The sequence below is a fragment of the Triturus cristatus genome, chromosome 8 (assembly GCF_964204655.1).
Source record: "Triturus cristatus chromosome 8, aTriCri1.1, whole genome shotgun sequence".
In the NCBI taxonomy this organism is placed as follows: domain Eukaryota; kingdom Metazoa; phylum Chordata; class Amphibia; order Caudata; family Salamandridae; genus Triturus; species Triturus cristatus.
Window position 1 is genome coordinate 1,617,991,121 of NC_140591.1, and position 16,661 is coordinate 1,618,007,781.

At 47.8% G+C, this 16,661-nt stretch overlaps 1 protein-coding gene across 2 annotated transcripts in view; it reads left to right on the forward strand.

Annotated features, from left to right (window-relative positions):
- Nucleotides 1–16,661, forward strand: part of ILK (integrin linked kinase) — a 363,205-nt gene that overhangs the window by 262,330 nt on the left and 84,214 nt on the right. For both annotated transcript variants that reach the window (XM_085623554.1, XM_085623555.1), the window contains one exon: nt 11,328–11,413. In XM_085623554.1, the coding sequence (XP_085479680.1) occupies nt 11,328–11,413 (86 nt within the window). The remainder of the gene's footprint in view (nt 1–11,327; nt 11,414–16,661) is intronic.

Genomic DNA, 16,661 nt, shown 5'->3' on the forward strand with positions numbered 1-16,661 from the left:
CAGACTGGACCAACACCCTCCCCGTCCACCAGCCAATCCTAAATGACGATTTGCTTGCCAACATCAAAGCCTTCAACAACTGGATCACTACCAGTGCAGACACCCAAGCCCCCCTGAAGAGCGTCAGACACTCTGGAACCAACACACTAGAAGCTGGTTCACCGAAAACCTAAGAAACTCCAAACAACTCTGCAAACAACTAGAGAGAGAAAATGGAGAACCAGACTAGACGACACCGCATGAAACACAAGTCTGTTCTCAGGAAATACCATACCCAACTCAATGAGGCAAGAAAAACAGCCCTAGCTCTCAGACTGGAAAACGGCTCCAACAACTGCAGAGAGCTCTTCAACATTGTCAAAGATTTCTTCAACTCGCAAGCCGTCATCAACTCCATCAGCGCTTCACAAGACCTCTGTGACAACCTCTCCAATTTGTTCAACAACATCTACAGCAACTTCAACTCCCAATGCAAGACATCCTCAACCATCTGCCTACCCTCACCAAATTAGACCACCAGATCGCTAACTGGAAACTCCTTTCCTCCGAAGACACCACTGAAATCATGGGAACTATCCCCTTCGGTTCCCTGACTGACCCCTGCCCACACCATATCTCCAACCTAGAAGGAACTCTGATCAGCTTCCACCTCACCACCATCAACACCTCTATCCAAAGTGGAACCTTCCTGGACAACTGGAAATATGCCGAAATCACAGCCTCTCCTGGAAAAACCCACGGGAGACCCTAAGCAACTACAGACCCATCGCACTCCTGCTCTTCCTATCCAAAGTCGTGGAGGGAGCTATCAACAAACAACTCTCCAACCATCTTGAACAACACGACCTACTAGACATCTCGCAGTCAGGATTTAATAACCACAGCACGGAAACCACTCTCATTGCAGCAACTACCGACGTCCGGACCATCATGGACAAAGGCGAAACTGCCACACTCGTACTACTCTACTTCTATGCAGCCGTCAGCACAGTCTCCCACAGCACCCTCATCACAAGACTCCACTACTTTGGAATACATGATTCCACCCTGAGCTGGCTGGTCTCTTTTCTCTCCGACAGGCCCCAACAAATCAGGCTCCTGTCCTACACCTCCGAACCCAAGAAGCTCACCTACGGAGTCCATCAGAGATCATCACTGACCCCTACGCTCTTCAACGTCGACATGGTGCGCCCACCAACGTTATAAGATCCCACAAATTAACAGACTACCCCCAGCTCATCATCTCCCTTACAGACAACAACCACACCACCAGGACCAGCTTCAACGCCTGCATGCCTAACGTAGCAAACTGGATAAAACAGAGCTGTTTAAAGCTCAACACAGAAAAAACTGACGTTTTGATCTTTGGAAGCAAGCGCCAACAGACCTGGAACACACGGCCACCCCCACCGACTACACCAAAAACTTCTGCATCATCATGGACGACAGACTCACGATGGCCAAAAAAGTAAACGCTATCACCTCTTCCTACTTCATCATCCTACGTATGCTCTGCAAATAATTCCATTTGCTCCCCTCAGACACGCAGTCACCTAGGCCCTCATCACCAGCAGACTAGACTACAGCAACGCCCTCTACACCGGCATCACAAATCAACTCATACAAAGACTCTAGAACACCGCTGCCAGTCTCATCCTCTGCATCCCTCTTAAAGTACACATGACGCCCCACCTTCGAGAACCACACTGGTTACCAATCCAGAAGCGTTGCCAATTCAAACTGCTCACCTATGCGTAAAAGGCCCTCCACAACGTCGGACCTGCCTATTTCAACCACTGCCTGAACTTCCACCAACCCAGCAGGCACCTGCACTCCGCCTCACTTCACCTAATGCAAATAACCCACAATCCTCAGAAGCAAGTCTGGAGGGTGCTCCTTTTCCTACTATTCCGCCAAATCCTGGAACAACCTTCTACATTAGATCAGACTTCCCAATCCCTTCTCGAATTATGCAAGAAACTGAAGACCTGGCTATTCATCTAGGAGCCCAATCGGCCTACTCATCGATTCCAGTGCCTGGTTACCCCCGGGTAATAAACGCGCTCTACAAATCCTCATAACCTAGCATTCTCCCAGTCCTTCACCTCCAGATGACTTAGCAGTATACATGTATACTGTTTTAAAGAGAGCAGCTGGCCCTTAGAAACACTGAGTCCAATACACAGATGCATTCAACTTCTCCCTATGGTCTCTAATGTACTGCAACAAGAGAATGGTGTGTTGGTAAGCTTGTAAGTGCCAAACTAGCGACACTTCGAATCGTAAAGAAGTATAAGCCATCACCATGTGACCCATTATACATAGTCTAACATGTACAGGCAGATTGTTATTGTTGCAACTGCACATAACAGATGACAGAATCCCGCATCCACTGCTGGCTCTTCACCAGATAACAATAGTATACGCAGTGGGGAAAACAGATCTAGCGACAGCTGGTCGATAGAGCATGCAAGCTCCACAGCCTTGGACAGAGAAAGTCACCAACAGTGAGGGGAAGTGGGGGAGCTTGTGCTGCTCTTTCTGGAGGAACACAAAAAGCAGACAAATTCTTTGACACAGGGAGGTAACATCATTCCTAATATTTGCCCGAAATCCTTGTTGGTTGCTGGTGGTACAGCTACCAGGCAACCATGTACTGGGTCTGCTCTGCATAAATACGTGTGGCTCAGAGTTTCATGATTTAAGCAAGAAGCGCAGCGAAGCATTGATAGTCCATTCAGCAGTAGTTTGTTTCATATTTAGACGAAACATTGAAAACTGAAATAAGCCAATATCACCGCAAGTACAAAGGGAGCATTGTGGACTGGAGGCTCTTTCCACAGAGGAGCACCTGCACCAAGGCCAGGGCATGATGGGCAGTCACGCCTGCAAATGCCCTCTTTACAAGTGGCTCAGGAAAGCGGAAAAATTGTTCCCATCCCTGGGGTTACCAATACCAGGAGCGTGGACAATTTACCCCATTATGAGGTGGACGCTGGGGGCCCACTAAGAAATGAGGAATTACTTGGGAAAGCGATAATTCTGCGTGCGATTCTCCCAATAATTCCTCATTTGGTGAAAATAAATAAAGAACTTATCATTCCGAAGAGACCAGTAACTCCTGTTGCCAGTCACATCAGAAACAGTAGTCCCTCGTAATGAGGGCCAAACTGTGTACTCACAAGTTACATGGGTATGCAAACACTAACATGCAGGCAGCTTTTCACCTCTATGGACTCTGGAGCTTCTGCCTTCAGCATCAAATGACTGCATCACTTTGGCTCCAGGCCATGCAGTATTACCTGCAATAAAGGGAACATAGAACCTGAGCTAAGTGTGTGGTAATCATCTTGGAACATTGCTTGAGTAGAGAGTTAACTCAAACACCCCATAGTCGAGCTAAAAGAGAGATGTTCAAAAAGATCATAATGTTGTTCAGGAAGAGATTTGGAAACTTCTGTTAGCAATAGCAGAGGTGCCACAAACACGAGAAACCAAGGAGTTTACTCTGTGTATTTCCTGATTCCAAAGGCAGACTTAATGTTAAATTCAAACGTGTACTTACGGTTTGTAAACACTCAAAAAAATCAGGTGACAAGCTCATAAAATGGAATAACACTGCTAGCAGAGGAAGATTTCTTTGCACCTATACGTCTGAAAGATGTGTATTTGTTGAACACTGTGCATTCAAGCTATGGGAAATATCATGTTTGTGATAGGGACACTACAATATTAGCTCCAGCTGTTGCCCTTTGGGACGAAATGGACCCCAAGAATGTGTCACATGCGGTGTCGGGCAAAACATGTTTACCCTTCCCTGTTGCAGGGAAATTCATGGCAAATAGTATGAACAAAATATCACTAATATATCAATTTTGTTTTGCATTGAGCATAAAGAAATCTTCTCAGTTGCCACCCAAATAGACGTTACTCCTGGTGATGATGAAACTGTTGTAATGGACATTTTTACAAGTGAGGCATACCCACCGTAGAACTATTTGTGTCAAGCGAAGAAGCAAAATGCTGTGACTTTGTATCCAGATACCAGAAAACCCATTCTTGGAGCAACGAACGGTCTCTTAATGGATATAGAATATTTCCTCCTGCTTTTCCACCAATACCTTTACTCTTCAAGTGGAACAGGTCACACATGAACATGTCTCACTCAAGGATATGGAATTTCAGTGATTCCAATCTGGCTGGGGATGGAGGAGGGAGTGACCCATTTCACCTGAAACCCAAAAGTCTGTCATGTGGCATAGCCCCTGAGGTCTTAAAAATTTGGCATTCTAAATTACCATAAGACTGTATGAATGTTTTATAAGAGGTCTGTAGGTCAACAACTCCTAGGTGTTATGAGGCAAAGTGGAAAATGCACACATTTGTAGGAGACCTAATTCAGCACTGGATGAATTTACTAGGCAGTACCCTAAGTTATGAATCTCATTTCTTGTGGCTTACGAGTTGTTTAGGGGTATACAGCCTTTTAAAAGACTAATAATTAAGACTATTCTAGAAGGAACAGATTGTACCATCCACACAAACACTAAATCAGAGCTAAAATCTAGGGTGCATGATGAAAAGTCAAGTTGAACTTAAGCATGAAGCAGATTTGAAGCATGAAACATGGAACACTTTTTCCGATAGCAGTTACTTCAAGAAGGATCAGTGCAGTTGAGGCTTTGACAGTCGAACAGCCTTAGCTGTAGATACATTAGACAAGGTCTTTGATGCTAATTCCAAAATTTATCTTAAAGGTGACATCTATATGTTCGAGGCATATGAGCTGCAGATTACACACTTTTGCATAGATCGCCATCTGGTGTTGGGCCCGGATGTTTGCAGTTTGTTTTTCCTCTTGGAAAGCCTTTGGAAGTCACGAGGTCCGTGATTCCTCCCTTGGTTCGTATTGCGCATGGGCTTCGGCTCCATCCTCAGATTGTTTTTTTCCGCCATCGGGCTCGGATGTAATACTTCGCGCTCCGGTTCCGAACATTCCAGTTCGACGATCGAAGCGGAATCCTCGCTCTCCACGGTATTGTTTAGATACTGATCTCCTCAATCACCTTCTTCGACGCACCTCCGATTCCAGTCATCGGCGGCCTTCGGGCCTATCCAGGCTCCGGTCCCGGCTGATGGAAAGAACTTTATTCAAGAAGTGCCCTCGATGTGGGTCCAAATTCCCCCACACCGATCTTCATGAGGTGTGCAACCTGTGCCTCTCCCCTGAGCACGAGGCTCGAGACTGTCCCGCCTGCAAGTCTTTTAGATCCAAAAAGACTATTCGAGACCGACGGGCCAGGCGGAAAATGGCGCACTCTTCGACTGCTGTTCCAGTCGACATCTTCGGGGACGACGTCGAAGCTCCGGGACACCAGCACACCGTAGAGGACCTAGTCAGTGCTTCCGAAGCCGACGACTCGGATGTGGAGGAGATCACCCCGGCGCAGAGGGTCGTGAGTAAAATACCCCCTCCCACATTCGCGCCGACACCCAAAAAGGCTTCGGTCACGCCTTCGCGCCTAGGCAAGACCAAAGACACTGCTTCGAACACCCCACCTTCGGGCCCGGTGACAAAGCCAAGTAAGCCTTCCGGCGGCTCGGGCTCGAGCCAGCCTGCCAGCGGTGCCGTAAAAACACCCTTCGGCACCAAAGAAAAGATCGGCCTCTACCTCAACACCAAGCTCCACACCAAAGCCCTCGGTGTCGAAACCCAGCCTCTCGGTTCCGACCAAACATCATAAGGCCCTCGGCGCCGACACTCCTGCGCCCAAGCCTGTCTTGGCACCGAACAAAAAATCGGAGGTTCCCAAAAAGCACGGCACAGATAAGCCTAAGAAGCCGTCGGCCCCGACCAAACAACCAGTGTCGCAAGAACTTTTCACACCGGATGCTTTGCAAAAGACACTTACCAAGGATCCAAAAACTGGACATTTGGCACTGTCTTCTAAAAAGAGACAATTGGACAAACCAGCTCCACCTCCACCTCCACCTCCCAAGAGGAAGGACTGTGCTACCTCCCCTTTCAGAGTGCCTTCCCCGCCTCCTCCACCTCCTCCACCCTCTCCACCCTCTCCACCTCCACCTTCTCCACCCCCACCCCCTCCACCTTCTCCACCCCTGCCTCATCGCTCTCCGACCCAGTCTCCGGACCATGATGATCAGGGGGACCCATACTACGACCCAGCAGATGTGCCACAAGGCCCCACCCCTACAGGATCCCCAGACCCCTGGGATGATTATAATAATCCAGACATTCCAGATGTCCCACAAGATGACCTATAGCCATCCAGGCCATCGCCACCAGAAGACTCACTAGGTTTTCACCACCTACTTCAGAGGGCGGCACATTATCACGGGGTAGAGCTACACACTGACCCAGTAGAGGAGGATTTCCTCCTAGATACCTTTGATACAGCACATAGGTCTACTGCTATACTACCTATGCTCAAAGGGGTAATAAAACATGCGCCAGAGGTTTTTAAAGACCCAGTCAGGGCTAGGGTCCTAAACCCACGCATAGAAAAAAAGTATAAAGCTGCCCCTACAGATCCTGCCTACATCAAAGGGCCAGCGCCACTGGATTCCCTAGTGATATCCACCGCAAGAAAAAGATCAAATTCCCAGGCGTCAGGCGAAGCACCACCACCTGACGAGGAATCCAAGCTCCTGGACGCATCAGGAAAACGCACTGCGTCACAGGCAGCTAATATATGGCGTATCCCCAACACTCAAGCGTTATTGGCCAGATACGACAGAGCGCACTATGATGAACTAGAAACCATCATGCACCATCTCCCAGAGAAATATAAAAATAGGGCCAATGAATTAATCCAAGAGGGTAAGACCATAACTAATACCTCTATACGCTGTGCCTTAGACGCAGCAGACACAGCTTCCAGGGCCATTAACACCAGTGTCCTACTCCGTCGACACGCTTGGCTGAGAGTGTCAGGCTTTAAACCCGAGGTACAAGCCTCCATATTAAACCATCCGTTCGATCAGGAACATTTATTCGGTCCAAAGATAGATGAGGCCCTCGAAGATGAAAAAGATACAGATACGGCGAAATCTATGGGAGCCCTACAGTAACACCCTCCTAGACGCTCCTTTCGCCGCTCTTCCTTTCGGGGCACGGGCAGAGGCTACTCCTCAGATGCCGCGTCCACGTCCTACAAATCCCCTCCTCAGTCCACCCTCACAAAAGGTTATCAAAGAGGCGGCTATAGAGGAAATAACAATAAAGGCAGAGGCAAAACAAATACCGCCCGCTCTGCCACACCGCCTACCCAATCACTTTCCCCTGCTCCCCCCAGCTCCCCCCAGATCATCCCACTCCGGTCGGGGGCAGGCTACAAAATATCCTTCACGTCTGGGAGTCCATCACATCAGACAAGTGGTTGACCCAAATTATTCGTTCAGGGTACTGCCTGGAACTCGCATCTACCCCCCCCCCCCCCCCCCCCCCCCCCCAAACATTCCACCCAGGCAACGCCCAATGTTACAAGAACATTCCACGTTACTAAAACAGGAGGTGATCTCCCTCCTACAAAAACACGCAATAGAACAGGTCCCCCACGATCAGCAAAATGTAGGGGTATACTCCCTATATTTTCTGATACCAAAAAGAGACTAGACTCTACGACCTATCTTAGATCTCCGGCCTCTAAACACATACATACATTCGGACCATTTTCACATGGTAACACTTCAGCAGGTACATCCGCTCCTCTCCCAGAACGACTTTCTCACCACACTGGACTTGAAAGACGCGTACTTTCACATTCCGGTACATCACGCCCACAGAAAGTACCTCAGATTCGTAGTGGATGGGCAACACTACCAGTTCAAGGTGCTCCCATTTGGGGTCACAACAGCACCACGGGTATTTACCAAGTGCCTAGCGGTAGTGGCGGCACACCTCAGAAGACAGCACATTCACGTCTTCCCGTATCTGGACAACTGGCTGATAAAAGCCACATCCTACAACCAATGTGTACACCACACCGCCACTACAATCCAACTACTTCACCAACTAGGCTTCACGGTAAACCACCAAAAGTCCCAGCTAACACCATCCCACATAAAGCAATACCTCGGTGCCACCCTAGACACCTCAAAAGCCATTGCCTACCCCAATCCGGCAAGGATCGCAAGCATTCAGGCTTTGCGTCAAAAATTCATACATCAACACTCACTCCCAGCAAGAGTGTTTATGCAACTAATAGGGATGATGGCCTCTTGCATTTTTATAGTGCCTCATGCAAGACTCCAGATGCTTCCACTCAAAGAGTGCTTAGCGCGCCAATGAAACCAGGCCCAGCGGCAACTGGCAGATCTGGTGTTGGTAGACGGTCGCACCCATCGCTCTCTGCAGTGGTGGAACACCACAAATCTTTCCAGAGGTCGACCGTTCCTGGACCCGGTTCCACAAATAATGCTGACAACAGACGCATCGCTCTCCAGCTGGGGAGCATATCTACTACACCTCACAGTACAAGGCACCTGGACGCCGCAACAAAAGTTACTCCACATCAATCATCTGGAGTTACTGGCAATCTTTCTAGCCCTAAAATCCTTTCACACACAGATTTTAGGCAAGGCAGTCCTTATCCGCACAGACAACATGACCGCCATGTACTACATCCAAAAACAAGGCGGCACTCACTCTCCACAGCTCTCTCAACTAGCACAGAGCATATGGAGATGGGCAATTCCACACAAAATCTTTCTCCTAGCCCAGCATGTCCCAGGAGTCCAGAACACCATGGCAGATCTGCTCAGCAGACAAGCACAGTAGATCCACGAGTGGGAACTTCACCCGCAGGTTCTTCACCCATTCTTTCAGATGTGGGGGCATCCACAGATAGACCTATTCGCCACCCACGAAAACAAAAAATGCCCAAGCTTCGCCGCCAGATACCCACACCCATTGTCCAAAGGCAATGCGATATGGATGAACTGGTCAAGCAAATTTGCATATGCCTTTCCACCTCTCCCACTAATTCCATCAGTGGTGCGAAAGCTACAACAGCACTCCCTCACACTCATTCTAGTAGCTCCAACATGGGCCAGACAACTATGGTACACCACGCTGCTGGAACTCTCAGTAGTGCCACACCAAAAATTACACCTCTCACCATGCCTCCTAACCCAGAACCATGGAGAGATCAGACACCCGGACCCAGCTCAGCTCAACCTTGTGATCTGGCTCCTGAAATCCTAGAATTCGGATACCTTAACCTTCCCCCCCCCCCCCCCCCCCCCGACTGTATGAATGTTATCAGAGAAGCTAGACGTCCTACCACTAGAGCCTGCTACGCTACCAAGTGGAAAAGATTTGTTGTTTATTGCCATAACAACACAATCAACCCTCTAGACGCATCCATACAGCACATCATATGCTACTTACTACACCTACAAAGATGTAACCTAGCATATACATCCATTCGGCTACACCTCGCATCTATTGCCGCTTACTTACAAAACAGACAGCACCTATCACTTTTCAGAGTGCCTGCCATTAAAGCCTTCATGGAAGGCCTAAAACAAATAATTCCCCCCAGAGTGCCACCCTCACCTGTGTGGAACTTAAATATAGTGCTCACAAGGCTAATGGGACCCCCTTTTGAACCCTTGCACAAATGCGAATTGCAATTCCTCACATGGAAAACAGCTTTCCTTGTAGCCATCACCTCCCTTAGAAGGGTCAGTGAAATACAAGCACTTACTATACAAGAACCTTTTCTCCAAATGCACCCGAACAAGGTTCTCCTACGTACCAACCCAAAATTCCTACCCAAAGTCATCTCACCCTTTCATCTAAACCTATCGGTAGAATTACCAGTTTTTTTCTCGCAACCTCAAACTGTTGCAGATAGGGCTCTACACACACTGGATGTTAAAAAGGGCCTTGCTTTACTATATCCAGCTAACACAACCTTTCAGAAAGACAAAGCAACTGTTTGTCTCTTTCTCTCCACCTCATAAAGGCAACCCCATCTCTAAATCAGGGATAGCTAGGTGGATTGTAAAATGCATACAGATTTGCTACCACAAAGCAAAACGCACGCTATCTGTTCCCCCTAAAGCCCACTCTACAAGAAAGATAGGGGCTTCTATGGCTTTTCTAGGGAACATCCCATTAGATGATATCTGCAAGGCAGCTACATGGTCAACACCGCACACTTTCACTAAACATTACTGTGTAGATGTGCAAACCAAGCAACAAGCTAGTGTGGGCCAGGCTGTACTGAAAACACTATTTCAAACCACTGCAACAGATACCGGTGATCGCCGCTAAGTTTGGGAACTGCTATATAGTCTATGCCGAAGTGTGTAATCTGCAGCTCATATGCCTCGAACGGAATATGCTACTTACCAGTATGCATCTGTTCTTGGCATGTAGAGTTGCAGATCTACACCCACCCACCCGCCTCCCCGGCTACCTGTATCTGTTCCAGTCTATCTTATTTAGATACAACACACATGGGTTTCTTCACTGTTATTACTACGCTCCATCTTTCCCTGTTGGAGAAAAACAATCTGAGGATGGAGCCGAAGCCCATGCGCAATACGAACCAAGGGAGGAGTCACCGACCTCGTGACTTCCAAAGGCTTTCCAAGAGGAAAAACAAACTGCAAACATCCGGGCCCAACACCAGATGGCGATCTATGCAAAAGTGTGTAGATCTGCAGCTCTACATGCCAAGAACAGATGCATACTGGTAAGTAGCATATTCCTTCCTATCAACCAAACTATATGGTTGTCACCTGTCTTCCCGTATCTTAGAAGACCATCTGAAAGGTAGTTGCATATTTTGGATGTTAGCAAAGCTGTAATGTATGACGCTAAAGAGACACGGTACCATAGAAAGATGGAATGTACAAATTTCTTAGTTATGTTACTCATTAGCAGGCGAAATGTTATGACTAACCGATGTCCATTCTTACTTGCTAAATTCCACTTTTCCATTAGTTACTGAAAGGCCGCCCACCTTAGCTTAGACTTCACCTGAGGGAATGTTGTCTTAAACATAGCTGCAGCTTTAAAAATATGACTGGGAAACATTTGGGCAGGAGTAAAAAAAATAATTATTTTTTGAGTTCTTGGTGGCTGATCTGTAAAATCCGTTCTAAAAGAAGAGACAACTTTTTGCTGTTCTGTTCACAAATGTATCCTTATTTCAGATTTCCAACAACCATTTGGCAAGAAAGCAGCTGCGTGTGTGTGCTGCTCAGGCAAATCCTTGAACACTTCAAATAATTCTGCTTTAACATGAGAGAAAATATAAATTAACTCCATTCTGTGTTTTTATTTTTTTCAGGAAATGGCACGCTCAACAAACATGCCGGGATTGACTTTAATCAGCTGACCCTAAATCACAAAATCAATGAGAACCATTCTGGAGAGGTGGGTACAGCTTCTCTTGAGCCAAGCCAGATGTCTTTGCCCTTTCTTCTGCCCATTAACAGTTTCTGGCTGTTTTTGTTCTGCACACCTCTGCTCCCTCCTCATGCAGCAGCCTCATGCTCTGCATCTGTCTTGTATGTTCTTACAAAATTATTTACACTTCTGAAGGTCCCACCGTGTTTAGGACAGACTCCTGTCTCTGGCGTCAAACACTGGCCAGATCCCCTGCAGAGTAATGTTCCACCCCATGTACATGTTTGCTCTGACTACACCTGCAGTTCCACGTCTGCGGGCTTCTTGCTAGTTTATCCACAGCACGACACGGTATCATTTTTCTTTTCTCCAGGCGACACCATTTGGGCTCAGCCATCTCAGTTATCTGCTCGGTGGGGGACACTGACACCTCCTTGGCAGTATCCTAAACTATACATCATTGAGGACAAGACTGTAAGGAGAGTTTGCCCGTGCTTTCAAGAGTCCACTCTTGTGGATTGACAACAAAGCTGAGACAAAATTGATATTAGACCTATGAGGGTCTAATTCCACCAATGGTAGAACACATTTGTATTTTCTGATGCTGTATTTGCATTGTTTGTAGCTGGTAGGCCAGCTATAGCTCTGCAGCTCCTTGGTTACTCTGCTTCAAGGATATGAGGAGGAAGATCTTTTTGAAGCATGTACCCATTGTCCTAGACACCTGTACTCTCCTCTGAAAGTACAGGTTTCGGCAGATTGTTGCTGATGAGTTCTTAGCAGACAGAGGCCAGGAGGAGGTCTTTGTTCAGCCTGCTTAGCCTTCATTTTCTCCATCAGCAGTTAGTGAGTCCTGATGTATTGACAGAGTAGGCTGCGCCTTCATTTTAAATCCTACTTTGTCCCATGACTAGACTGACCACCTTTAGCCACAGAATCCCTCTTAGAATAATCACCAAGGTCCTCTGCTCACTCAAGCTTACAACCCAAGACCTTTGCTTGTCTTGCGGCAAGACAACTTGCTATCATGTTTTCAGAAGTGTAAAACGTTGCTAAAGCCCTTATTTCCACCGAGCAAAAGATAAACATGGGATTAAAAAAAAGCTGAGAAAAATATCAGCAAATATTGCTCTTTTTTATAATGGTATTTTTAAGTAAAAAAACACTATTGCAGATGTTAATAAACCTCTTCTGCATCACGTCTCTAGTACAACTGGCAATCAACACAGTGGAAGCAAATTCAACAACCAATTCACTAATTCAGCAGTAGCTGTTCCAACATCCGGATGTGCTGTACATCTCTGTAGTGAGCCGAGTATCAACAAACAGCCCTAATAACTGTTCGTCTCACTCCTACTTGTGTCCCGGATTGCTGTTCTAACAAATGCCTTAAGCAAAGTCCTTGCAGCACAGCACCACCTAACAACTCTGCCTCTTCTATTGTCATAACATATCTGTAGAACCTACTCCTTAAAACCCACCCTGCTCTATTCACTAGAGCAGAGGTCTTCAAACTTTTGGATGCCGAGACCCCCCTGTCAATATTTTGAGGCGTAAGGACCCCCTCCTGACAAAAAAATTATGTGCTGATCCTGCAACAAACTTCCAGTGCTATGGTTAGGGTTGCCAGCTCATTATTTTGATGGCCCAGACAGTACATAAATAAGCTGTCACCTAAAGCCATATTTTCAGCACCTATCGGTGCATACTTCGAACAGCAAATATAAATAGAAAGCACTTTTAATTGTGTTCTAGGGCTGCCTCAATGATCCATGACTGATAATTAAAGAGAACAAAGACAGAAGTCACATAACGAATGCATACATACTTTTTTATTTATAAGTCTATTTGGTGTCAAGAGGAGGTCGTTGCAGGCTCTTTAAACAAAATGCAGCAGGCATTTTTCTTTTGTCAACCCTACTTTATATTCCTTTTCATGAAATGCATTCTCACACTACAGCAGTAAATGTAAAATACAAATGTAAGGAATAGGCAGAGTGGGGACCCAGAGGGTACTGGAACCAGGAAAAAAACTAAGCCTCTGTAACCCGTTTACAAAGGCATGTAAATATGCAAATGGTCTTTAAAGACCTGTGAAAAACTCGGGCCTGCTGGAGATAAGACTCCAGACACTGCCCAGCTGAGCCCAGTGGCATAACAAAATTTGAGGGGGCCCTCTGTAAGGCGCATGGAGGGGCCCCCGCTCCGGATTCTACCAGGAGCTCTCGAACAAGAGTACCCCCCCTGCAACTCAGCCCCCCGCACCACCGCGGGCTGCAGTAGCCTATGTTACTCCACTGCACCACCATCCTGCAGGACTGTGCCTCCAGCTGGGTGGGACTTCCAGTGCATCTCTGCCTCCCTCTTACAGATCTCTACCTCCAGTGGGGCTTCAGCTGGGTGGGACCTCCAGGGTATCTTTGCCTACCTCTTACAGATCTCTACCTCCAGTGGGGCTTCAGCTGGGTGGAACCTCCAGGGTATCTCTGCCTCACTCTTGCAGATCTCTACCTCCAGTGGGGCTTCAGCTGGGTGGGACCTCCAGGTTATCTCTGCCTCCCTCTTGCAGATCTCTACCTCCAGTGGGGCTTCAGCTGGGTGGGACCTCCAGGGTATCTCTGCCTCACTCTTGCAGATCTCTACCTCCAGTGGGGCTTCAGCTGGGTGGGTCCTCCAGGGTATCTGGGCCTCCTTCCAGCCAGCGTTTGTTTCCACTGAGACTGTTCCTAGCTCACTCCAGACAGTGCTGGTGTGTCACACAGATGCCCTCAGAAGATGCACTCTTCCCCAGGGAGTCTCTCTGAAGTCCAACGCACCTGTGCCAGTCGGTGCCAATGTCCCTCTATCCATCATCCTCTCTGGTTCTTTCCAGCTAGACTCAGTTCTATCACCTAGTAGTAGGACAAGCTTGTGCTAGGGCACAGCTTGGGCTGCCATTGCCACGAAGGAGAGCATCCGAAGCCTGTGCCAGCACACTGGCAATAGAGGCTTGTGCATACACTGGGAATAGAGGCTTGTGCATGCCACCATCTCTTCATGAGCGGGCAAAGGGCTACATTATGACACAATGAATTGCCAATTAAGTTTTGATAAAGAGGGTGAAGCAAGTTTAACTCCACCAATGACCGGGTGCATGACGCTAGCACGCGTAGTGAGTCCTCTGCACTGGTGTATCACGGCAGGTTCGGATTACCAGCCAAGGCTGGTTTGTGCCCTCCCTGGGCTGTTTTATTTCCAGCGCTAACACTCTTGGCTCACTTCCCTGGCCTTGGCTCACCTGCTCCGCCGTATGTGTAAAAAACTCATCTACACTTTATTTAGAGACGTAGTTTCCTGCTCTCCCTCCACTCACCCGGAAGTGAAGGTTAATAAGGCTTACCTGCACATCTTAGTATTCTCCGGTGCAGGCCCTTTATCTCACAGGGGCGTTTCTGCAAAATTATATTTATAGCTATTTTACCGACCTTATCTCCAACCGAACATGAATCAATGCCACAAGTCAAGTGAGACGGAAGCTATCCTTATTTCTGTTTATCATGCTGCTGGAGAATAACCCCCTCACCAAACAAAGCAACAACGCAAACCCTTTTATTTCTCATAGCCATGTCACTGCCCTTGGAATTTCCAATGCCTCCCCCTGCTCCATGGCCTGTTTTGGATCGCAATTGGGCCACTATGTAAAAATCCCAGGTTTCTTAACCAACCCCCCCGTTCCCCAACTTTTTTGCAGTTTTAAAATGTGTACGGCTATAATAATTAACATGCCTAATCTCGGTCCGAATCTCTTAAATATTGTTAGATATTTACAACAGCTTTAGGGGCGGTGGGGTGTCCTGTTCAGCCTGAGGAGGTCGGGGGTCAAGTGTCACCATTGTTTGTCAGGATGGAGAAGCAGCACGTGCAGACTTGCACCTCGCTCGGTACTCAGCCATTAACTCCCACCCCGAGGCGCTCGGCATTAGCATGAGAATGCAGCAGTTTAGGGTTTCCGGTGGCCGGGCATTCACTGGACTGTGCTGAGGGGGCCCCCTGGAACTTCCCCCCACCCCCCCAGCAATGCGGGGGCTGCGGGGGCCTGTGTTATGCCACTGGCTGAGCCCCGAGAAGCTCGAGTTGCACTGCAGCAGCCGGGGCTGAGAGTGGACACAGGACGGGGAAGGAGGGGGGCTGAAACCCTTGGGCCTGGGCAGAAGTGTGACTAGGAAGGCGCGACCCCCTTTACATCGCTCCACGGCCCCCCTGGGGGTCGGGCCCCACAGTTTGAAGACCCCTGCACTAGAGACTCTTATATCTGCAACCTCATCTGCTGCAGTGAAGATTCACCGGTCTCCTAAAATCGCCCCCAGACCCGTTGACAAATTACATTCTAAAAGATACCTTTCTAGAAGAAAAATCACTTTGCACGAAAGCACAGATAAAAAACGAAAGTGAAACGTAGTGGGCTCATGAGAACCTTGCTTTAGTCATATGCCCTGCATGCCCTTACATGATGTTTGCTAATCACTTCCTTTAATCACTGGGCAAGCCTTTCCTTTGGAAGAGATCTTTCGCCATCTGCTGACTGGGCACCTTGTTGTCTAGGCACATGCTGAATCACTCTCTGAAGTTTATGGCTTGACTCCTCAGAATGCTGCATGCTCTTACCTTATGTGGCTAACACCTAAGCAGTCATTAGACAGCCAAGGAGCTTTACTGCTGGCTTTTGTTGCTGCTCATTAGCATTTCCCTGTCATTGTTTCATTCACCCTTTGTCTTGTGAGCACAAGTATTCTCATAGAAGTTTTGCAGCGTGAATCTTTCTGGATTCACTATGCTGTGCATTATTCCGCCATCTTGTGGTTGGGTCCCCCTTTGGTCGCCATCTTCAGATTCTTTTTTCCGCCGTTGGGTCTGGATCGTTGCCGAACAGTTCTAGAGATTTGGAAGAATAATCCAGCAAAAGCAAAGAAAATAAATGCAGAAACAAGTTTTCAACTACACTGGACTACAGGTCCGGTACCCGGAGAGACAAGGGAGAAGTTTTAACTAACAAAACCTCGACGTTCGACGGAGAATGCACTTGCAGGGGGCTCCCTGAGCACGGGGATGGACGAAACACCATTCAAGTTTTGCACCAATTGCCACCACAAGTACGCCCAGGAGGATCAGCATCCAGTCTGCAACCTCTGCCTGCCGCTCGACCACAGAAGCGAAGACTGCAACGCCTGCTCGGCATTTAAACCCAAGACCCTTAAAGTAAGGGAGAGGCAGAGAAGGGCGAACCACAACATGCAGG